The sequence below is a fragment of the Geotrypetes seraphini genome, chromosome 19 (genome assembly GCF_902459505.1).
Source record: "Geotrypetes seraphini chromosome 19, aGeoSer1.1, whole genome shotgun sequence".
In the NCBI taxonomy this organism is placed as follows: domain Eukaryota; kingdom Metazoa; phylum Chordata; class Amphibia; order Gymnophiona; family Dermophiidae; genus Geotrypetes; species Geotrypetes seraphini.
Window position 1 is genome coordinate 17,382,929 of NC_047102.1, and position 24,194 is coordinate 17,407,122.

Sequence of the window (24,194 nt, forward strand, 5' to 3'; positions counted from 1 at the left end):
CTTCTGTCAGTCTTTGTTTAAACAAGCTGTACAGCTTGGTCCACTCAGCCCCTCAGGGTTCCAGGCTTGGCCTGGCTTACAAGTGGCTTCAGTTCCCTTTTATTTCCCCTGGGTTATCGACCACTATGAAAATCTACAAGGCATTCTCATGCTCTCTCATAGCTAAATTATTCTCACAATATTTATAGTTAGAAGCAGACATTCACTGAGCTCTTACTATCTCTAACTCAGTGAGGTTAGGGGTATTCCTCCTTTGGATGGTATCCCCCTCCTGAACCCCAGCAATAAGGTTTAAATCAAGCACTCTTTTGGCTCCAAAGATTACAACGCTTATCACCGTTATTACTAGCACTGGCAAGGAAGGGTTAAGTAATCCCTTCCCCCACTGGGAATTGTCTCCATAACAAAAACCCTGTGACAATGTGTTGGCCTTACTTCCACCTTGGCTTAACGCTCAGAAACACCACACTCATGCTGAAACCACTCATACATTAAGTCTGACCTTCTGACTCCCATTGCATTTCTGATATCATCTGAGCAAACAGAAATACATTCCTCAAACTCCATACTTTCATCTAACGATGGCTCATTCCCACTTTCTCCTGCTCGTGTGGTATTAGTTCTATACCCTGGAGAGACTTATCTGCTTGGCTGGGTTCTAACCGTTCTTTAGCCTGGTTCCTTTTGTCAGCTGTGAGAGTTGAGCATCGGCAATTGCCCTGACGTATCAGAGGAATGGAGCGTTCTGGTTTCAGCTGCCCGCTGTGGTGGAAGTCCTCTCCTGGAATGAGGCTCTCTCTGCCTTGTGCCAGGTTACTTAACAGGTGAATCTGAGACTTGTGTGCCCTAGAATTTTCTCCTGTGTTTTCTTTGCTCCTGTTTGTTCCACCCCACCCCCTCTCTTGATTGAACTTGGTGTGGGAAATGTGGAATGTGGGACTGGATTCTTATTCACAGGACCTTTATTGTGCAAGGTCTAGGAATATCTTTAATTGCTAGTAGCATTTGCTGTCCTTGATTAACCTTATTCTTGGGTTCATTATCAGTGGCAGGGCTTGTACGCTGAAACCTTTGGGTTTTAGGGATTTCTCCCTTTCCCCTGTCACAATATCTAGGACAGTGTCTCTCAAACTTTTTCTTTTTTTTAGCTCCAGCACATTAAACGGAGCAAATGTTTTTTCGCAGCACATTATAACTTAAATGATAAAATTGCAAAACCAATATTTATTTAAAGTTCTTTAAGCTATATATGGGTAATTATAACAACGGTGAAACATAAGAACATAAAAAATGCCTCCGCTGGGTCAGACCTGAGGTCCATCGCGCTCAGCAGTCTGCTCACGCGGCGGCCCACCAGGTCCAGGACCTGTGCAGTAATCCTCTATCTATACCCCTCTATCCCCTTTTCTAGCAGGAAACTAAAGAAGATAGAACAGAATTGCTAATCAATGTGATGCACGTGCTTATTTTTGAGTGCAAATTAACTCAAAATGCAGCTCGATAGTCGACAAGCAGACACGCATTTCATCAGCCACCATCTGCAGTCATTCTCTTTTTTTTCGATTTAATTTCTGTCAGAGCTGAAAATCCAAGTTTGCAACGATCCAAACGGTAGCAAAGCCTTGATTGCTTTGTCGCTCAAGTTAGGATATCTACTGCATAAACAATAAAGCTAAAATTACTTGCTGTTAGTTTTCAAGGACAAATCACATCAACAAACGATGCTTGTCTGGGCGGTTGTATCCTTACGCAGACAGATGTTCATAACATTGACAAACTCTTGCCTACACAATGTACATGTCATCTATTCTACTGCATACTTATGAAGGGAATTTAAAAAAATAAAGTAAAATTCTTGAATCTCTCGTGGCACACCACTGTACCTTGGCACCCAGTTTGAGAGACACCGATCTAGGAGCAAAGTGCAGGTCCTGCTGCTCTACTGTGTATAGTGTAGTTCTCCAAGTCATTCATTTTTCATGTTTTTTAAATTAAAATAAAATCTGGGGTTTCCACAGACCAGCTGTGTTTGTATGGTAGATGTTGTTTTATTGCAATTTAGAGAATGAAACGGGGACTAATTTTTCCCTATCCCCGCGGGAACTCATTTTCCCATCCTATCCCGGCGACTTCTTTTTCTGTCCCTGTGCCATTTCTGCAAGCTCCGTCCTCATCTGCACAAGCCTTTAAAATCCTAAGTAGCAACATTCTAGAGCTCAGATTGTGATGTCATAATGCCTCATTCCACCAATGCCTAAGCTCCATCCTCATCTGCACAAGCCTCAAACACTTTAAAATCATAAGTAGCAACATTCTAGAGCTCAGATTGTGATGTCATAATGCCTCATCCCACCAATGCCTAAGCTCAGTCCTCATCTGCACAAGCCTCAAACCCTCTAAAATCCTAAGTAGCAACATTCTAGAGCTCAGATTGTGATGTCATAACACCTCATTCCACCAATGCCTAAGCTCCGTCCTCATCTGCACAAACCTCGAACCCTTTAAAATCCTAAGTAGCAACATTCCAGAGCTCAGACTGTGATGTCATAATGCCTCATTCCACCAATGCCTAAGCTCCGTCCTCATCTGCACAAGCCTCAGACACTTTAAAATCATAAGTGTTTGAGGCTTGTGCGGTTAAGATAGAGCTTACAGGAATGGGACAGTGAGAAAACTCACGGGAACAGGGAAATTGAGTTCCTGCGGGGACGGGGAAAAAATCCGTGTCATTCTCTATTTCATTTCACTTGGCCAAAATAAAAGTTAATAATGAGGCAGCTCCTGTAGAGCAGTAGTCTCCAACATGTGGCTCCAGGGTCGCATACAGTCCCCGAAGTCCTCCATGCTAGCCCTCAAACACGTGACTGAAATGCTCTTCAAATTCTGTAAATGCGTTAATTTCAACCATGCCCACTAGACATAGTAACTGCAGACAATCCAGGTACTTTAGTTAGATTGTGAGCCTTCGGGACAGTAAGGGAATTTTTCAAGTACCTTTCTTATTTCTAATCTTAATGTATATTTTCTGTAAACCGCTTAGAACCTAACGGATGTAGCGGTATATAAGAAATAAATTACATTACATTACATTATGTGTTACTCAGGTGTCTCATTTATGGAATTTGCTACTGTTGAGTTTTTAAAATATGTCCTTAAAGTGTTGTAGAATGGTTTATGGTTTATTTAATATACTGCCCTTCCTTATGCAATAACAGCGCGGTTCACAAAATTAATAAAGCATACAGTAAAAATAACTATAGGGTCCTTTAACTAAGGTGCTAAACGCTAACACATCCATAGACTTATAATAATAATAATAATAACTTTATTCTTCTATACCGCCATAGTCGTGAGACTTCTAGACGGTTCACATTGAAGAGAGCTGGACAGTCAGCGAGTTACAATATGCAGAATCTTAAAAAAAACAGCGAATTACAATATACAGATTGTTAAAAATTGTTTAAAAAATTTCAGACTTATACGCAGGACTGGACATATTTGAAATAATAAAATTTGATTGAGTGTTTGGTGTGGATACTTTTTAGGTGATATTTTCTGTTGAATCAGGCAGTTTTTATGGCTTTTCTAAAGGTGTCATAGGTCAGTCTAGCATCAGGGATCTCAAAGTCCCTCCTTGAGGGCCGCCATCCAGTCGGGTTTTCAGGATTTCCCCAATAAGAATATAAGAACATAAGAAGTTGCCTCCGCTGAGGCAGACCATAGGTCCATCCTGCTCAGCGGTCCGCTCCCGCGGCGGCCCATCAGGCCCATTGCCTGAGCAATGGTCTATACCTATCTATACCCCCCAATCCCTTTTTCTTCTAGGAATCTATCCAAACCTTCTTTGAAACCATTTAATGTTTTCTTGTCTACAACAGCCTCTGGAAGCGCGTTCCATGTGTCCACCACCCTCTGAGTGAAAAAGAACTTCCTAGCGTTTGTTCTAAACCTGTCTCCTTTCAATTTCTCCCAATGCCCCCTTGTGCTTGTGGTGCCCCTTAATTTGAAAAATCTGTCCCTGTCTACTTTTTCTATGCCCTTCAGGATCTTGAAGGTTTCTATCATGTCTCCTCTAAGTCTTCGCTTTTCCAGGGAGCATGCACATAGGTCTCCTGCATATTCATTGGGGAAATCCTGGAAACCCAACTGGATTGCGGCCCTCAAGGAGGGACTTTGAGACCCCTGGTCTAGCTCCATTAATGTAGTTGTCTAACCAGTGTTGTTGTTTGTTTGCTTGGTACATAAGAGTTCTATTCAGGAAGGTTCTGTATTTACAGCCGGTAATGCTTGGGTATGCAAATAGATTGCAGTTTCTGGTTTGTCTTGTAGGGCTGTATAGTACGAAGTGAGGTAACAGGTAGGTAGGAGCTAGACCCCAAACCAGCTTGAAACATATGCAAGAGAACTTGAATATTATACGCGCCTCCATTGGCAGCCAGTGCAGCAATTGGCGCGTTAACGTTTAGCGTGCACTAAAACGGCTAATGCACTTTAGTAAAAGGACCCCTATGTTTCAAAAAGGAAAAGAAAAAAAGAGAAAAAAAATGTTCTAATATGCATAAATATATAGTATTGTTATCACAGCTATAATAAACTGTTAATAGTATTACCATCCCTCTATTACTTTAAATATTATGGTGAAGTGCTCAGACCAAGTAACCCAAAATATAGTGATGTCACTACAATGAGGTTAACAAGGGGACCATCATCGCCTTCACCTGTCCCCTACCCTCCCTTGATACCCACAAATATTTTCAGATCAACTTGATGTACTTATCTGAATAGGGGGGTAGTTGTTTTTCGTTAATTCTCATTGATGACATAGTGCTTATAAATTTCATGTGCTCCGTTAAAATCCTAGAACTGTTCATTCATTCGTCCAATCCCGTCCCCCCCGACTCGAGTTTCACCTCTTCATCAGGGAGGGACACTATTGAAGAAATCAAAGCCAAGTTCAAAATTCACAACTTAAACTACTTGTAACATATTATAATAGATCAAATTAACCCTGATATGTCTGAGTACCACAAACTAAATACCTGTATACTCAATTACTCTTAGAATTTATTAAAAAACCTTTTAAATAAACTCTTAGAATTTATTAAAAAAACATACAAGTACTCAAGACTGATACATATCCATAATGAGTGAACTATATCAATCAATCAAGATATAACAAACCAGACGACAGCCCTTTAAGGATTATAAATGCACTCGCATGCCTACTGTAGTTTAATTTAAAACAAAGACAACATTAGAATTATAGTCATTATAGAGTTTCACAGTATTTTGCCAAAGGTAGCCATATTTTATCATAAGAAATGGAAATGGCCATATTTTCCAGCGAAAGTTCTTTCATATTTTGCAATCACGCAAACCTTGTTCCACCACAAATTATAAGAAAGATTGTGACTATTTTTCCAGTAAGAAAAAAAAATGTTTGATGCCCAGTCTGAACAAGCAAAATGAGTAGTATGTGTGAGCTTGAAATCTTTTGGGGGCCCTCAGGGCTTTCTTGCATTCGCCCTGCAGCCCTTTACATGAAAAAGGTTGGAGACCACAGCTAAAATGGTATACAGTGGTGCCTCACACAACGAACTTAATTGGTTCCAGGAGCAAGTTTGTTATGCGAAACGTTCGTTATGTGAAACGCGTTTTCCCATAAGAATACATGTAAAAAAAAATAATTCGTTCTGCAGCATAAAATATGCTAAGATGACATAAAAAAAGATAAATTTTTGGTTATTATTTTTATTTAGATACATCTAAAAACATAATTGTTTTTTAAAACAACACACATTTTTTAAATTTAAAGACAGACTAAGTAGAGTCTAATTTTACAGTGAGAGAGGGCAGAGTCTCAGCGGCAAAAACTGGGACTTAACTGTTCATTTTTTTTTTTTCTACCGTGTTTCCCCGATGATAAGGCAGGGCCATCAAATAAGACAGCCCCCCCTTTTTAGAAAAAAATGTAAAATAAGGCACCCCCCCGCAAATAAGCCACCCACCGATACCTGCGCTTACCCGAATCGGGTGGTACGGTGGGTGACTCCGTGTGGTCCCTGGCACCCCCGACACGATCGAGGCAAGAGGGAGCTCAAGCCCTCTTGCCCCCCCGACTCCCCGACACGATCGGGGCAAGAGGGAGCCCAAGCCCTCTTGCCCCCCGACTCCCCGACACGATCGGGGCAAGAGGGAGCCCAAGCCCTCTTGCCCCCCCGACTCCCCGACACGATCGGGGCAAGAGGGAGCCCAAGCCCTCTTGCCCCGCCGATTCCCCAACTCCCCGACAATATCGGGCCAGGAGGGAGCCCAAGTCCTCCTGGCCACGGCGACCCCCTAACCCCACCCTGCACTACATTACGGGCAGGAGGGATCCCAGGCCCTCCTGCCCTCGACGCAAACCCCCCCTCCCCCCAACGACCGCCCCCCCCAAGACCCTCCGACCGCCCCCCCAGCCGCCCCGCGACCCCCACGACACCCCCAACCCCCTTCCCCGTACCTTTCTGTAGTTGGCCGGACAGACGGGAGCCAAACCCGCCTGTCCGGCAGGCAGCCAACGACGGAATGAGGCCGGATTGGCCCATCCGTCCCAAAGCTCCGCCTACTGGTGGGGCCTAAGGCGCCTGGGCCAATCAGAATAGGCCCGGGAGCCTTAGGTCCCTCCTGGGGGCAGGGCCTGAGGCACATGGTCGGGTTGGGCCCATGTGCCTCAGGCCCCGCCCCCAGGAGGGACCTAAGGCTCCCGGGCCTATTCTGATTGGCCCAGGCGCCTTAGGCCCCACCAGTAGGCGGAGCTTTGGGACGGATGGGCCAATCCGGCCTCATTCCGTCGTTGGCTGCCTGCCGGACAGGCGGGTTTGGCTCCCGTCTGTCCGGCCAACTACAGAAAGGTACGGGGAAGGGGGTTGGGGGTGTCGTGGGGGTCGGCCAGGGGGGTCGCGGGTCGGCTGGGGGGCGGTCGGAGGTTCTTGGGGGGGGGCGGTCGTTGGGGGGAGGGGGGGTTTGCGTCGAGGGCAGGAGGGTCTGGGATCCCTCCTGCCCGTAATGTAGTGCAGGGTGGGGTTAGGGGGTCGCCGTGGCTAGGAGGACTTGGGCTCCCTCCTGGCCCGATCGTGTCGGGGAGTCGGGGGGGCAAGAGGGCTTGGGCTCCCTCTTGCCCCGATCGTGTCGGGGAGTCGGGGGGGGCAAGAGGGCTTGAGCTCCCTCTTGCCCCGATCGTGTCGGGGAGTCGGGGGGGCAAGAGGGCTTGGGCTCCCTCTTGCCCCGATCGTGTCGGGGAGTCGGGGGGGCAAGAGGGCTTGAGCTCCCTCTTGCCCCGATCGTGTCGGGGAGTCGGGGGGGCAAGAGGGCTTGGGCTTCCTCTTGCCCCGATCGTGTCGGGGAGTCGGGGGGGGCAAGAGGGAGCCAGGCGGAGAGAGGGCAGTTAAGCGCAGTGCCTGCGCGGAAGGATGCAGCTCGGGCGACTTCGTTGTGTGAAACGAAGTTCGTTGTACGAATCAAGACATAAAGTTCGTTGTGCGCAGCGTTCGCTGTGCGAGGCGTCCGTTATGCGAGGCACCACTGTATTTTGATTTGGTAAATGCTGGGGAGATGGGTTGCTGCCAGTTTCCTAGTTACTTTCTTTTCCCTTAGCCTCTTGATTCACACACTTTGCTGCCTAACTAGCATCACACAGCCATGAGCCTGCTATTAATATTCTTCTGTGGACTGGCCGGTGGGATTTGGTAGTGAATATTGCTGGGTATTTCAGTCTCAGAAACCAGCAACAGGCATAGTTTTCCCCATAGGCTTTGCAAACGAGCTTCCTGGGATAGCTCCCAAACTGCATTTTGTCTGAGCTATCGTGTGATCATAGGCTATTTTTTTTCTGAACTCGGTGAAGGTGAGGAGGGCAAGTTTCAAAAGCCCTTTACTCAATAAAAGATTATTTAAATAAAGGCCCAGATTCTGTAGGGTGCCTATGCGGCTTTTGAAAATCACACACGGGCGGCCTATACAGAATCTCCCTAAGCCACCTAACCACCACGACTCTCTAACTGGCGCCCATTTTACAGGCACTGGTTAGAGAATTGCATTGCTGCTGAGCTGATCATGGCAAGGGAATCGCCCTGCCGCAATCAGTTTAGCGGCCGCGGCAGGGAACCCATACACCCCACCCTCCGCAAAGACGGCGAGCAGGGAGGATGCCCATCCCTCCTGCTGGGACCCCCAAAGACATCCCCCCACCCTCAAATGTCAGCAGCAGAAGGAGTGTCCAATTCCTCCTGCCGCCACCCCCCTGTTTATAGAATTTGCTCCAAAGTGTCTGCATTCAGCAATGGGAGGGAGGGAGAGTACCTCAATCCAGATGTTTTTATTTTCAGAAGTGAATGTGTTATTTTAGTGAGAAAAATACCTGCACACAAAGCAGGTGCAAGTGTGTGAGTGGATATGTTCAGCTCGGGTAATTTTCAACAAAAGAAATATGCGGGTATATTCTCTTTAAAATTAATGGTAACCGGGTACGTAAAAAAGTACTTAAAGTTTCAAGTTTATTAGAAGTTTGTTGTGCACGCAATATCAAATATTTCTATGCGTATTACAATTTAAAATTGGGAGACAAAATAAAACAATTTGTACAATTAAGCATACAATGTATGTACATAAGTAATTAGCGATATAAAAGGGAAGAGGGGTGAACTACAATCTTTAAGGAAAGTAAAAATACATTTAAGGGAAAAACAACATCAGGAGGGTAATGAAGAATTTTTTTTTTTTAAGAAAATATGGCTAAGCCTAAAAAGAGGATAGGAGAGGTTGTGACCTATAAATAAGGTCTGGTTAAAATTAGGTATTTGAGCCTGGGATTAATATTAGATAAAATATCCTATCTATGACTGAAATGCTTCTTTGTACAGGTAGCATTTTAATGTGCTTTTAAATTTTTCTAATGAGGTTTCTCCACGTAGATAGATTGGTAAGTTGTTCCAAAGCTGGGGTGCTATGTCTGAAAAAAATTGTAGATCTTCTGGTACCTATTATTTTTAGAGAAGGGATCGTCAGCAAATTCTGTTCTGTTGATCTAAGTGTCCTGGTATCAAAAAACGATCCAGAAATACTGGTGCATTGGTTTGTTGGATTTTGAAGGTTATCAGTGCAATTTTATAGATTATTCTGTGCGAAATTGGTAACCAGTGTGCTTTTCATAGAAGAGGTGTGACATGATCATATTTTTTGGAGTTAGTAATAATTTTTTTTTTTAAATTTCTTTATTCATTTTATAACTTACATCAAGTGTACAGTAAATATCAAACAATTATAGTACAACATCACTTGAAAATCTACAATATCATACAACAATAATAATAATAATAATAGTAATAGTAATAATTTTTATTGCTGCATTTTGTATAATCAAACAGGGAATCCTCCACACAAACGTTAAAACATAATTCCTAACATGGAGTAAAAGGTCACGTCCAAAGCAAAATTCATAACAAGCTTATTATTAATAATAATAATAATAATAATAACTTTATTTTTGTATACCGCAATACCACAAAACAGTTCAGAGCGGTTTACAGGAGAAGAGACTGTACATTTACAGCGAAGATGCAGAGTCAGATTAACCAGGGTAAAGTAACCAGTAACAATAACAATTAAAATTAAAAAGTAAGATAGGTACTTAGAAATTCCCTTACTGTCCCGAAGGCTCACAATCTAACTACAAAAAAAGTAGTGGAAAAACCTCAGATAACTGCGAAGGACCGCTTAATGCAGGTTGACAGTAATCATAGGTCAAAAATCCACCATAGCAATATACAAACTAAGGGCTCCTTTCACAAAGGCATCCCAGCGGTTTAACGCGCATAATACCGCCCGTTAAACCGCCGGCCGCGCTAGCAGGCGGTAGTTTTTAGGCCAGCGCGGGGGGGTTAGCGCGTGCTGAAAAGTCGCACGCGTTAACCCCGCTAGCGCGGTTTAATAAAAGGAGCCTTAAGGTGCATTTTTTCAGTGGTTGAGCGCCAACACCTTAATTTGCTTATTGCTGTGGTGTTTTTTTGGTGTGTTTTTGTTGTTTTTTTTTAACCTATGATTCTTGTCAACCCACATCTGTATATAGAGGATATGTGTTTAGGTGTCTGAGGTTTATCCACCATTTTTTTCAAGTTTCAAGTTTATTAAAAAGTTTGTTATACCGCTTCTATAAATTTCTAGGCGGTGTACAGCAATAATAAAAAGAAAGAATCTTTAAAAATAACAAAACAATTTAGCATTAAAATTCGCTTTAAATTCGCTTGCATCTGCTTCAAAACCTTAGCAGGCTCTTCTCCAATCTACCTATCCGAGCACCTTGAAATTTGCCGGCCCCTCTCGTACACGAAACACCTACCTGTTTTCCTTCCCTTTCCTGAAGGGCTGCCTCTACAAGAAATTCCTCGACAGATCCCTAGCATTCCAAGCGGGCAAATGGAACAAATGCCTCACGACCCTCATCTCCAATTCCCCCCCCCTATCAAATGTTCAGGAAGTCAATCAAAACCTACCTTTTTGACAAATTCCTCTAACTTCTCCCCCCCCCCTCTTCCCTGCCTCTTCCTCTAACCTCGACTTACCTCCAGACTCATCACCGCCGTATGTAACACTGCTATAAGTAACACCGCTGTATGTACCTTACAGCAAATGTAACAACTCTGCAAATGTAACCTAGCTGTAAAATAACTTCATAGTAAATGTATCGTCAAAAAATGTAAACGTAGCATCGCCGAAAATGTAACTTCACTGTAAATGTACAGTCTCTTCATCTGTTAACCGCATAGAACTTCCATGGTAATGCGGTATACAAGAATAAAGTTATTATTATTATTATTATTATTATTATTACTAGTCTTATAGCCCGTTACATTAACGGGTGCTAAAATATATGTGTGTGTGTCTGTCTTTATTTTTTTTTCTCTCTCCTTAGCCGTTTTCTGTATTTCTGTCTGTCTTTTTTTTTTTTTTTTGCTTGGCTGTCCACTACCACCCCTTGCCTGCTCCAGCTGTCCATTCTCCCTTCCTTTTACCTCCCCTGTGTCCTCCACCACCCCATCACTGCTCACCTTATCCAGCAGAAGCCCTTCTCCCTTTGTTTTACCTCCCCCTGTCCATCATCACCTCCTTCCTGCTCCCCCTGTCCAGCAGTAGGCCTGTCTGCATTTTTCTGCACCCTTCCCTGTTCATCAGCACCTCTTCCCCTGTCCATCAACCCCTTTTCTGCCCCTCCATTTCCGTGTGTTGCAGCATTTCCCTCCCATCCCACTTCCCTGTGCAGTATTTTCCTCCCCCCCATAACTTTCTCCTGAACTCCATGCCCTACTTATGTTAAAATGCTTTCCGGGTTTGGCTGCCGCGGCCAGCAGCCACTGCGGCCGACATCCGACTCGGGCCGCCGCGGTCGACATCCGCCTCGGGGGGGGGAGAGGAAGAGAGAGAGAGAGCTTCGGGCGGCCAGCAGCCGCCGCGGCCGACATCGGCCTCGGGCCGTCGACAGCCACCGCGGCCGACATCCACCTCGGGGGGAGGGAGAGAGAGAGAGAGCTTTGCGCGCATGCGCACTCCTATCTGCGGTGCCCTACAGCTCACAGAAAACTGGCGCACACAGATGGGAGTGTGCATGTGCGGCCTAGCGTTTTATTATATTAGATTATTAAAAACAAGACAGTGTTAATAAAAAAAAAAACATTGACAAAGAATAAGAAGTTAACTACACACAAATAGGGAAGAGGGAAGAACTACAATATTTAAAATAAAGCACACTTAAGGGCAAAAACAGTGGGTAGGGAGAGAGACTGCCATTTTGTGATAAACTTGATATGTATTTTGCTGTGTGATATAATTGTTTTGAGTGTGACCTTCTACTCTATGTTAGGCAATAAGGGGTCCTTTTATTAAAGCACGCTAAACGATTTAGCGTGCGGTAAATGCTAAGGCATCCATTATATTATTTGGGCGCCTTTTAGTAAAAGCACCCCTAAGTTAAAATGTACCCACAGGCTTGGTAAGGAAATTTCTCCTACTTGATTTACTTACTCTTTCAGCCAGATTAGAGTACGACACCATTTACCCAGGAGAGTCCAGGCCAAGGCTATTTTGGAGAAAGGATTTTACCAAATAATGGAGGTTCTAGAACATGGATGTTTTGGGATAAAAGAAGTTCAGATAACGGTGGGTTTGTGGATAATGGATTATATGAAGTCAGCCAATTTTCAGATAATCAAGGTTTCGAGATAATAGAACACAGTCAGGGGACCTTGATTTTTTTTTTAAGAGAAGAAATCCTAGTTATTAGATTTTTGGATAAACAGTGCTGGATATGCTCCGCTGTTCCAAATAGAAGCAAAGTTGACTAAAATCAATGTTTTGAATTTCAGCGCGCCCCCGCTAAGTGAAAAAGAAGTTGAGGTGAGTCTGCTCATCAGCTGTACCTCCAAATATTCACTGCTGGTTCAGGTACTGATTGCATTTCTCTGTTGAAGTGGAAACTTGGGCCCAGATTCTATAAATGGCGTTTGCTAAGCTGCGTGGCCTGGAGCGCTAAATGCTCCAACGCTGTCACGAAACTCATAGAAATTCTATGAGCGGCAGAGCAGAATCGGAGTATTTAGCGCTCCGGGCCATGGTAGAAACTTCTACTGCGGCTTAGTAAAAGGTGGGGTTAATTTTTCTTTTTTTTTTTTTTTTTTCAAATTCTTTATTCATTTTTAAAAACTTACAATAAGTGTAACAGCATATGTAGCATTTTATACTTAGATACAACACTTAGGGGTCCTTTTACAAAGGCGCGGTAGCGGTTTAACTAAACCGCCTGCCGCGCTAGTACCTAACGCCTCCATTGACCAGGCGTTAAGATTTTAGGCTGCTGCGGGGCTTAGCACGTGATGAAATGTCCGACGCGCTAACCCCCCTAGCGCGCCTTGATGAAAGGAGCCCGTAATATTTTGTTAAAATCCATATCAGAATTTATCCCCCCTCCCCCCTAATCAGTAACATCTGCATATTTATTAAACACTTTCAATAAGTGACAATAGAGTAAATTAAACATTTTACACCTTAGGCATCACTTAAAAATTAAATCTAAGTGGGGTTAATTTTTCAATTAGATTTAATTGGTACCATTAATTAGCAATAATGAGCTCATAGTGGGAAAAATGAAAATTAATTGGGTGGTAGGAATCTAACTCGGGAGGCACCTATTGCTTTTGGGTGGGCACCTAACCCAAATTGCCCACCAGAAAGTGAGTGCGGTTATGGAGACCACACTACCGTAAGGATATGCCGAGGATCGAGTCGGTTCAGCGAATGGCCACCAGGATGGTCTTGGGGCTCAAGGATCTAACATATGAAGAAAGACTAAACAAATTGCGGCTGTACTCACTTGAGGAATGAAAAGAGAGGGGAGACATGATTGAAACGTTTAAGTACATCATGGGTCGCATTGAGTCGGAAGAGAATATCTTCTGTCTCGTGGGACCCTCGACCACCAGAGGGCATGCGCTGAAAATCAGGGGAGGGAAGTTTCATAGCGACTCCAGAAAGTACTTCTTCACCGAAAGAGTGGTGGATCATTGGAACAAACTCCCACTGCAGGTGATTGAGGCCAGCAACGTGATAGATTTTAAGAGAAAATGGGATGCTCACGTGGGATCTTTAAGGGAGTAAATTCAGGGGGGTGGATACTTGGAATGGGCAGACTCGATGGGCTATGGCTCTTTTCTGCCACCATTTTCTATGTTTCTATGTTTCTATGGGCAGATCTTGGGTGTATTTTGCAGCTAGGTGCCAGCATTTAGGCCAAGGAAACCCTGGCACAAATTGAGGGCCTAAGTCCAAAATAGGTGCCACTAGGCACGATTCCAAATGGCGCCTAACTGATGATTTACGGCCGCCATGCACCCCGTCCCTCGGCGCCATATATAGAATCGTCCCCCCCCCCCCCAATTTTATTCTGTCTCGTTTCCTAGGTCATTTCTGCGAACTATCATTTTGGCCTGGATTCTGTAACTGGCGCCATTATTGGCGGCTGCCTTAAAAGCGGCCACCGGTCACGTGACGGTGACGTGTACAGCATCGCGCCTCCGACAAAGGTAGGTGGCAGAAATGTAGGCCAGGGTTTTCCAGGCCTAAATTTCTGGTGTCTACCTTTGATGTGAATTGCGCCTCCGTAGACGCTTTAGGCCGCCTAATGCCACACCTGGCATTAGCCACACCCACAGTGGCATTAGGCGGCCTAAAGTGCTTATGGTAGATGCCTTGAAACTCAGCTAAAAATGGTGTTTAAATGGTGTTTTTTTTAACTAAGCTTGGGTACCTACCAGCACCTAGAAAACCGGCGCTGGTTGGAGAATCTGGGCCATAGTTCCTTTTTTAAATTTTTATTGTTGTGGAAACGTCCGTATCTGACATTCAAACCTGGACGTCCATATTCTGAGTTAGTTTTTTTTCTTGGAATGTGAAGTAAAATATAATGTATTTGTGTCAGAACCTTTACTAAGCTGACTTCTGATGCAGGCTTCTTGACAAAACATGGTCTCTGTTGGCTCATCCAGTTCTTGGAGCCCACTGTTTTATTTTTGTTGCTGTGCTTGGATGTCCTTTCTAAAATTCTTGTCTACCTATAAAATTGTGTGTGCAAATTTATTGAATTCGGGGCATATTATAACTTTGGTGGCTTTTTCTTCTTAATAGTTTTATCAGAGCAGAAAGCTATGCAGAAGAGTAACTCCTGCTAGCAAATATTTCATGCCTTTTCCCACACAGAATGTATTTGTGCAGCTCTCCCTGGCCTTTAGAAACGACAGCTACACCCTGGAATCTAGACTTCATCAAGCAGAAAGGGAAAGAAATATCACTGAGGAGAACAATGAAAAAGAACTGGACAACTTTAAAGCTGCCATTAAGGTAAGAAATAGAGGTCTGCATGGGAATGGGGATCGCGGGAATCCCACGGGTCCCGCGGGGGTCCCGTGGGAATCCCCCCTAACCCACGGGACTCTCACAGGGACCCCCCTCTGGCCCACGGGACTCCCACGGGGTCCCCCCTCTAGCCAACGGGACTCCCACGGGGATGGAAGGCTTTGGAAGCAGGGTTCGTCCATATAATATAATGGACACGTCAGCCTTAGTAAAAGAGGGGAGGGGGTTTATAAGTTAATTACCTGAACAGAAAACAAAAAAAAAAAAGGGTTCCACCAAAGAGATTCCACAAGGAAAACAGCAGCCAAAACACAAAAGAAACTGTGGAATTGATGATCCTGTCAGAAGTAATTGCTGCTTTTTATGGGGAAGGGCAGGGATGGAGGGAATTCCTTGCGGTGATGGGTGGGGACAGAGAGGATCCTGACAGGGACGGGTGGGGACAGAGAGGATCCTGGCGGGGACGGAGATGATCCTGGTGGGGACGGGTGGGGACGAAGAGGATCCTGACGGGGACGGGTGGGGACGGAGAGGATCCTGGTGGGGACGGGTGGGGACGGAGAGGATTCTGACGGGGACGGGTGGGGACGGAGAGGATCCTGGCAGGGACAGGCGGGGATGGGTGGGATTTCTGTCCCCGCGCAACTCTCTAGTAAGAAAGCATCGCTAAAATATCTCTGCCTATACCACAGCTACAGATGTAGATAAAACAAAGATTGACACAGCTTCCAGCCATGTCATTAGGGTTCATTGATGAATAAAAGTCCCATTTCTTTCAGAAGGACGCGGTTGCCAGGAGAAGCTTCTGGCTAGTTAAATTGCTTCTGCAGGGCTGGGCCCGCCCCCAGGGCCCACCTAATTCCACCCATTTGTCATCACATGGCATCCGACGTGATTTGAGGAGGCTTTTCCAAATCCCGGACAAAGTGCCGGGTTTTGAAAAGCTGTCCGGACCCCCGGACATGTCCTCAAAAGGAGAACATGTCCCGGGAAATCTGGACCTCTGGTAACAATAATCCAGCACCTACCTATAATGTTAAGCAGTTACCTCCTAATTCTAGAAAAAGCGCCCAAAATTGCATGCATGATTTCATTGAATAACAAGCTAATTGCCACCAATGTATGCACCTCCTGCATTTATACACTCTGGGCCATATTCTCTATATGAAACCTAAGAAATAGGCACTGAGAAGGACGGTGACATCACCGCATTGCATCTGCGCATCGCGGTGACGGGACTAAATCGCGCGAGACAACGGCGCGCAGACAACTGAGCACAGACAACTGAGCGCAAGGTTGACGGCGCGCCGAAGAAAAGCACTATTTTAAAGGGCTCCGACAGGGGGTGTGGGGGGGGGAAACCCCCCCACTTTACTTAACAGACATTGCGCTGGCGTTGTGGGGGGTTTGGGGGTTTGTAACCCCCCACATTATACTTAAAACTGAACTTTTTCCCTAAAAAACAGGCAAAAAGTTCGGTTTCAAGTATAATGAGGGGGGTTACAACCCCCCAAACCCCCCACAACGCCAGCGCGATGTCTGTTAAGTAAAATAGGGGGGTTCCCCACCAACACCCCCCGTCGGAACCCTTTAAAATAGTGCTTTTCTTCGGCGCGCCGTCAGCCTTGCGCTCAGTTGTCGGCGCGCCGTTGTCTCGCGCGATTTTGTCTATGAACCGCACATCGCTGCTAGCTGGAAGCTTTTCAAAACCCATTCAAAATCCAGACGTCCGGTAACCCTATAAAGATCAGACTCAAAAGTTCTTTCACTATCAAGAGTATTCTGGTGGAAGTTGTTTTATCTATATGCAGTGGTTTTTAAAATGCACCGTATATTGTGCGAAGTTAATGAGTCTAGTGTGGGACTGAATGCAAAGTGGGAGATTGATTCTTGGCTGGCAGTAAATCCTTTGAAAAGCAAAAGGAATAATTAATGTATGTTTTGCAGTGAAGTGGATGCTCTCAGCTACTTTGGACTCTGAAGGCAATAATGCAGTTATGAAATAAAGATTAATAATCACCATGAATGCATGAGTTATTTAAAGTATCTCTGGAAGATTTACTTCATAATTTGGCCTTTCATGATTTGATTTTGCTTGTTCCCCTGGAATGTGGGTATAACGCCAGTCACCATCACTCCTAAGTGTTTTGTGCATTCTACCCAAACTGAAGCGATTTTCCTTTGCGCAGTCTTCAGCAGCTTTATGGCAGCACAGTGAGCACAGGGAAGCTTACCAGAAGTTGTTGGAAGACATCGCTGTGCTCCATCGTTTATCTACAAGACTCTCCAGTCGAGCGGAAATGGTTGGAGCTGTCCGGCAGGTTGGAAATATTATCCCGTTCCTTTTAGAAATGAAAATGTTCCTTCACGTGTGTGTGATGTACAACTTTGGATTTTACATGGTCTATATCAAGGAAACGTCTCATTTCCTTTTTATCTTCTGTTAAGTACCGTAATAATGTGTGACAGGGAGGGTATTTCCTGGCAGCTAATATTCCAAGGGAAGAGCTTTGGACACAAGGTAAAACCAAGATATTGTAGGTCACTGGTTATTAAAGAACAGGAAGTGACTACTTTAAACCCTAAAACAACCTAAAAGCTCCTCTTAATCTCCACCATTTGTACAGTTACCAGTCATTTGCTGAAAACCATGCCAATTTAAAAAAAAAAAGTAGTTTCCTGTATTAAATATACAATTAATTATATCTTAATCGTGAGGACAGTGTTAACCAAAGTCTGTGCCCTCATTGATACAATGCACAGTAGAACCAGGCAAAGTAATACATTTCAGACAATGTGAGTCCCGTGTCAGTCAACAGCTGGCGATGCGTCAAAACTCCTTGCGTGCTTACAAAGGGCGATTAATAGCAGGACAAAGGAGAGGATATTGCTTTCCTGTAAGGCTTTGACAAGGACCAGTGCTTGCAATTATGGTCACCTTAGCATCAGAGAGAGATTGATAAGATAGAGGGAGATCAAAGAGTAGATTCTTAAGGAGCATTGGAGGGCTTACTGCTATGGAGAAGGATATGTTTTTGAAGTTTGAGAGGGCAGTTCATAAACTTATGTTGGAAATGGGTGGAAATAGTGGAGCCACAGGACGAAATTCGTCATGGAAAAAATCAAGAAGAAAAATTTTTTATAATCTAAATGTTAAGCTTTAGACTGTGTTGTCTCATTGAGTTTTATTTTTTTAACTTTTTTATACTGTTTACAAAAAATACTAAATGGTTTACATCAATTAAAACATACATAAGATAAAAAATCTACATAATTGAGAGTGTACGAAGAAAGACTGAGCAAACTGCAGCTCTACACTCTCGAGGAGCGTAAGGAGAGGGGAGACATGATTGAGACATTTAAGTACATCACGGGACGGGTCGAGGTGGAAGATGATATCTTTCTTCTCAGGGGACCCTCGACCACAAGAGGACATCTGCTCAAACTCAGGGGAGGGAAGTTTCATGGAGACGCCAGGAAGTACTTCTTCACGGAGAGAGTGATTGAGCATTGGAACAAGCTTCCAGTGCAGGTGATCGAGGCATGCAGCATCCCAGACTTCAAGAACAAATGGGATACTTATGTGGGACCCCTACGAGGGTCATGCCAAGGGATAGGGTCACTAGGGTATAGACTTGAAAGAGAGGGTCAGTAGAGTGGCAGTATAATTACAATTATACTTAAGAGGGTCAGTAGACTTAAAAGGGTGGGTCAATAGTGTGGGCAGACTTGATGGGCTGTAACCCTTATCTGCCATCATCTTTCTATGTTTCTATGTTTCTAACTAAATAAATCGCAAGATTGCAATAGCAAACTTGCCCCCCTTTTTACTAAACCGTGATAGCGGTTATTAGCGCAGGGAGCCGCGCTGAAGGTTCTGTGCTGCTCCGACGCTCATAGAGTTCCTATGAGCGTTGGGTGCAGCACGGAGCATTCAGCGCGGCTCGCTGCGCTAATAACCGCTATCGCGGTTTGGTAAAAGGGGGTTTGGTGAAGCAGATTCTCTTTTCAAATGCCAACTAATAAATTGTACAAATGCAGTAACAAACCGCTGAGTTTTTAACTGTTTCTTAAATTGAAACCGGTTTTCACACATTCACAAGTGGCCCACCAGAGCATTCCACAGTTTAACACCAGCAACAGAGAAAGTCATCGCTCTAGCGTCCGCATAATCTCCCGGCGCTATTGGAATTAATAGCGTTTGGTTCGGTAAAATTATGCTAGGATCCTCTTCTTTTCTTGATTTTAGAAAACTATTGAAGACCCAACTGTTTGAAAAATTTGTATCCTAACTGGTTGTTTCGTTTAATAACTCTATGCTTCCGTCATGCAATGTGTCTTCTTTTAAATTGCATTTTTACTGTATGGTCGGTTCTTATTTGTTGTAATTCGCTTAGAACCATTCTTTTAAATCATATTTTCTACTGGAGGACCAATTCTTATTGTATTTTGTTTTGAATTGGTTTGTCCTTTTAAATTGTACTCTCCACTGTTTGACTTGTGCTTATTTGTTGTAAACCGCCGAGAACCATTTTTGGTCAGGCCATATATAAAAATAAAATTATTATTAGGTTTATAGAGTGCCACAACTTATTGAAAGTACCACAGTGTTTGATGGTAAATAGTCTGTTGGACCACAGAAACAACTTTATGTTGTTCCGGAAATACAACCAATGTAATTGCTTCAGAATTGGCTCCTAGAGAGGTTTCTAAACATAAATTAGGCATATACCCCCCCTTTTTACAAAACCATGATAGGGTTTTTTAGCACAGGCTGGCGTGCTGAATGCTCTGCGCTGCTCCTGACACTCATTCAGCACGCCGGCCTGCGCTAAAAACCGCTTTTGCGGTTTTGTAAAATGGGGGGGGGGATACTTGACTGCTAAACAGTCAGTAAATACAGGAATGGATAAAAGAGTACATATAATATGCATGAATATTATAATTGTGCATGCGCGCATAATCAGCTTTTTTAATTTGCATACTGATACAGAGTGTACTGCAAATATGTGGATACGATAAATCAAAAACGTTTGGGGGCAGATTCTGAAAATGGCACCGTAAGATGGGCAGTAAGAGGTACCCTACCGCTTAATTAAGAACCTAAGAATAGCTTTACTGGGTCAGTCCAAAGGTACATTTAGCCCAGTATCCTGCGCACTAATTGACTGCGCCGATTAAAAATCAATTAAAATCTCATTTAGAAAAAATGTAGGTGCCCGCAAGTGCCTAGAAAATTGTGGCGGAATCACATCTATACCTAAGGTCAAAGTAGGTGTGGTTTGAGCTGGAAAGAAGCTTAGGCGCTAATTCTCTGTCACAAGTAGGTGCCGGTAATGTTAGGGTTACCAGACAGCCAGATTTCCCTGGCCATGTCTTTTCAAAACCCAGGTTTTGAAAAGCTTCTATCAAATCACAGATGCCGTCCTGCCCTGGGGTGGGACTGGGGCATGACGGTGCAGGGATGGATGGAACTGGGCGGACCTGAGGGCAGGTCTAGGGGTCTGGATTTTCCAAACAAAGCATCTGGTAACCCTAGGTAATGTAGGCCTTTCAAACTCTGGCCTACATTACCGGTGCCTACCTTTAACGGGAGCTGCAATTCTGCCAATGACGCCATAGCATGATTGACATGTGATCAGTTCCATTTTTTGTAGGCGGCCACCAATTACAGCTCTGTTTGCAGAATCCAGCCCTTCTCATCTTTGCTCTTCGTCTCTCTCTTTTTTTCTCACCTTAGGAAAAACGTATGTCCAAGGCTACCGAGGTCATGATGCAGTATGTGGAGAATTTAAAAAGAACGTATGAAAAGGATCATGCAGAGCTAACTGAATTCAAGAAGCTGGCAAATCAGAATTCCAGCAGAAATTATGGTGGAGCTGGTAATAATAATGCCAAGACCTGGCAATGCAAAAATGAGAGTGGAGAGAAAAACAGATCAAGTTTCAAGTTTATTTTAAAAAAATTTTTTACCGCTTAATCAAATTTCTAGGCAGTGTACAGAGTAAAAAAGTTTCTTAAAAACTAATTAAAATTAAAATACTAAAGAGAACCAGAGTAGGTTAGTAAACACATACCAAAACACAGTTAGGGCAAGAACTACAATCTTTGAGAAAAAGAGCACAGTAAAAGGGAAAAAAAAACAATAGGTAGGGGTAAAAAGCTATAACGCTTGTTTTAGTCCTTGAAAGGGCAGTTATTGTCCAAAAGCATCCTGGAACAAGAATGTTTTTAATTTTGCTTTAAACTGCTTTAACACGGATTCGATGTGTAAATGATTAGGCAGCGAATTCCAAAGAGAAGATGCAGTGACAGCGAAGTTGTTGGATCTCAGCGTGGTGATTGATTTTAGCGATGGTACGACAAGGAGATTCTGTGACGTAGGACGAAGCCATTTAGAGGGATCAATCCTGAAGTGCAACATCTCTGTAAATCTGGAAAACCATTCAAAATCTTTCATAGAATAAAGTGGAGAAAAGGGTCTCAGTACTTTTCAAATAAGCCCCTAAACCAACAAAGTCTTAAAATCTCAACCAATGCTATCCTAGGTCCAGAAAAACTCCACAATGCACAAAGAACCCAAAAGCCTTTTTTAAAGGAATTTTTAGAAGTTTTCACAAAGGTCTTTATACTTGCAAAAAAAATAAAGCAAACAAAATCAATCAATTTTTCTCTTCTATGGAAATCCAATGCAGCAAGTTTTTCAGAAAATAGCACTTTTCACTCTCAAAGCCACTCTCATATCCATTGCAAATAACCATCACTGCCAGAGTCCGATAAGAGTACAATTGGTGTGCGTGTGAAACTTATAGAATACTATCAGATGTAAGCATTGAATGGCAAACTTTTATTAAGCCACGGTAGAGGTTTCGACCAAGGCCCAGAGCATTAAATGTTCCGACACTCATAGAATTCCTATCTGTGTCAGAGCATTTAGCACTCCGGGCCATGGTAGAAACCTCTGCTGTGGCTTAGTGAAAGAGGGCCTTAGTTGACACAACATAAATTGGTGCGCCTAGCTTTTGTTGAGTCAAAGCAGCTTTGTGCTAATATCTAGGGTTACATAAGAACATAAGAATTGCCGCTGCTGGGTCAGACCAGTGGTTCATCGTGCCCAGCAGTCCGCTCACGCGGTGGCCCTTAGGTCAAAGACTAGCGCCCTAACTGAGACTAGCCTTACCTGCGTACGTTTTGGTTCAGCAGGAACTTGTCTAACTTTGTCTTGAATCCCTGGAGGGTGTTTTCCCCTTTAACAGCCTCCGGAAGAGCGTTCCAGTTTTCTACCATTCTCTGGGTGAAGAAGAACTTCCTTACGTTTGTACGGAATCTATCCCCTTTCAACTTTAGCGAGTGCCTTCTCGTTCTCCTTACTTTGGAGAGGGTGAACAACCTGTCTCAGGGCGCTGGTCTTTGACCAGAGGGGCAGTTCTTATATTCTTAACATGCTCCTCGCAACCCCCTAGGCTCTCCCTATGACATCACTTCCTATATGTGGCACCCGGAAGTGACATCAGTGGGAGAGACAACGCAGTTGCGAGGAGCACGCTGAAGTTGTTGCTCGCGGTGGTGAACAACTAGAGGTACAGGGGAAGGGAAGGTGGGAAGAAGCGGGGCGGAGGAGGGGTGCCGGTGCCCCCAATAACTTGATGCCCAGGGTGGACCGCCCTCCCACCCCCTTATTACACCACTGCATGTAGAAGTGGATGTCTGTTCAGACTAGAGAATGACATGGGGAAAAAATTTGTCCCTGCCCCAATGAGCTCATCCCCGTGAACTCAGGCCCATCCCCGTTCTGTCCCCGCAAGCTCAGTCCCCGTCCCATCCCCAGTGACCGCACACATTCCCTCCCTTAACTACAGAGACAAGGCCATTCTTTCCTAAGCAATCAGGTGAGAAGCAGAAAGGAAAATGTGGACCATCAGACTGCATTGTTGGCAGGGGCATAGCCATAGGTGGGCCTGGGTAGGCTATAGCCCCACCACTTTGGAATCGAGCCCACCCAGTAAATGGCAGAGGAACATGCCAATGCAGACAAACAGAAGGTAGTATCTGCATTGTCCATTGCCTACTCTTGCTAACCTTAGACCCAACAAATTTCAGGCTTGGCTACGCTTCTGGTTGGTGGGGGCTGTTCCCTAGTCCATTATATACCTAACGTTTCATCTCCTCTGTTCTTTTGTAAAATAGATGATGGAGTACCTCGGTCATCCAGATCCATGTCTCTAACAATGGGAAAGGTAGAGTATTAGATTTTTAAATTGTTTTTAATAACTATTATTTTTTTAAATGATGTATTGTTATCTCATATATGTTTTTAAGACAGTGTACACCGCCTAGAAGGCTGATTGGGTAGTGTATGAAATTTTAAATAAACTTGAAACTAGATTCACAGAATTTTTAATAAAATAGACATTTAAGGGGATAATTTTATAACCGCATGCTTATATAAGTACATAAGTGTATACTTTTTTCTGTCTGTTTTCACAGCTTTAGCAACAATTGCTGTTACCAACCCGATGCGCAAAACGGTCCACCGCGTGTTTTTCCTCTCGATCGCCCATTTTCCGATCCAGCCATGCAAATTAGCTAAAACCCCATACAAAATAGCCAAGCGACTGATGCGCTAACATCGCTCGGCTATACCTGCAGTGAGCAGTAGAACATCAATACACCCATTGTAAAACGAAACAAGCCAGACTAGTACAGATTGATCCTACATAGTCAATGCTAACAGAGAGCCATGTCTTACGTACACACCAGAACACAGAAAATATCTTCGCCCAGTATGGAATATGTAATCACAAACTACTCCCCCCATTTTTACAAAATCATACATAGAAACATAGAAATAGACGGCAGATAAGGGCCAGGGCCCATCCAGTCTGCCCACCCTAATGACCCTCCCCTGCCTTTACTTTGCGAATAGATCCCACGTGTCGATCCCATTTGGCCTTAAAATCAGGCACGCTGCTGGCCTCAATCACCTGAAGTGGAAGACCATTCCAGCGATCAACCACCCTTTCGGTGAAAAAGAATTTCCTGGTGTCACCACGCAGTTTCCCGCCTCTGATTTTCCACGGATGTCCTCTTGTTGCCGTGGGACCCTTGAAAAAGAAGATATCCTCCTCTGCATCGATGCAGCCCGTGAGATACTTCAACGTCTCGATCATGTCTCCCCTCTCTCTGCGCTCCTCGAGCGAGTATAGCTGTAATTTATCTAACCGTTCTTCGTACAGGAGATCCTTCAGTCCCGAGAC

At 44.1% G+C, this 24,194-nt stretch overlaps 1 protein-coding gene across 8 annotated transcripts in view; it reads left to right on the top strand.

Moving 5' to 3' along the window:
• Positions 1 to 24,194, top strand: part of IRAG1 (inositol 1,4,5-triphosphate receptor associated 1) — a 130,361-nt gene that overhangs the window by 88,350 nt on the left and 17,817 nt on the right. For all 8 annotated transcript variants that reach the window (XM_033928640.1, XM_033928639.1, XM_033928638.1 and 5 more), the window contains 5 exons: positions 12,396 to 12,426; positions 14,782 to 14,922; positions 17,127 to 17,258; positions 20,678 to 20,819; positions 23,125 to 23,174. In XM_033928640.1, coding sequence (XP_033784531.1) covers positions 12,396 to 12,426; positions 14,782 to 14,922; positions 17,127 to 17,258; positions 20,678 to 20,819; positions 23,125 to 23,174 — 496 coding nt within the window. The remainder of the gene's footprint in view (positions 1 to 12,395; positions 12,427 to 14,781; positions 14,923 to 17,126; positions 17,259 to 20,677; positions 20,820 to 23,124; positions 23,175 to 24,194) is intronic.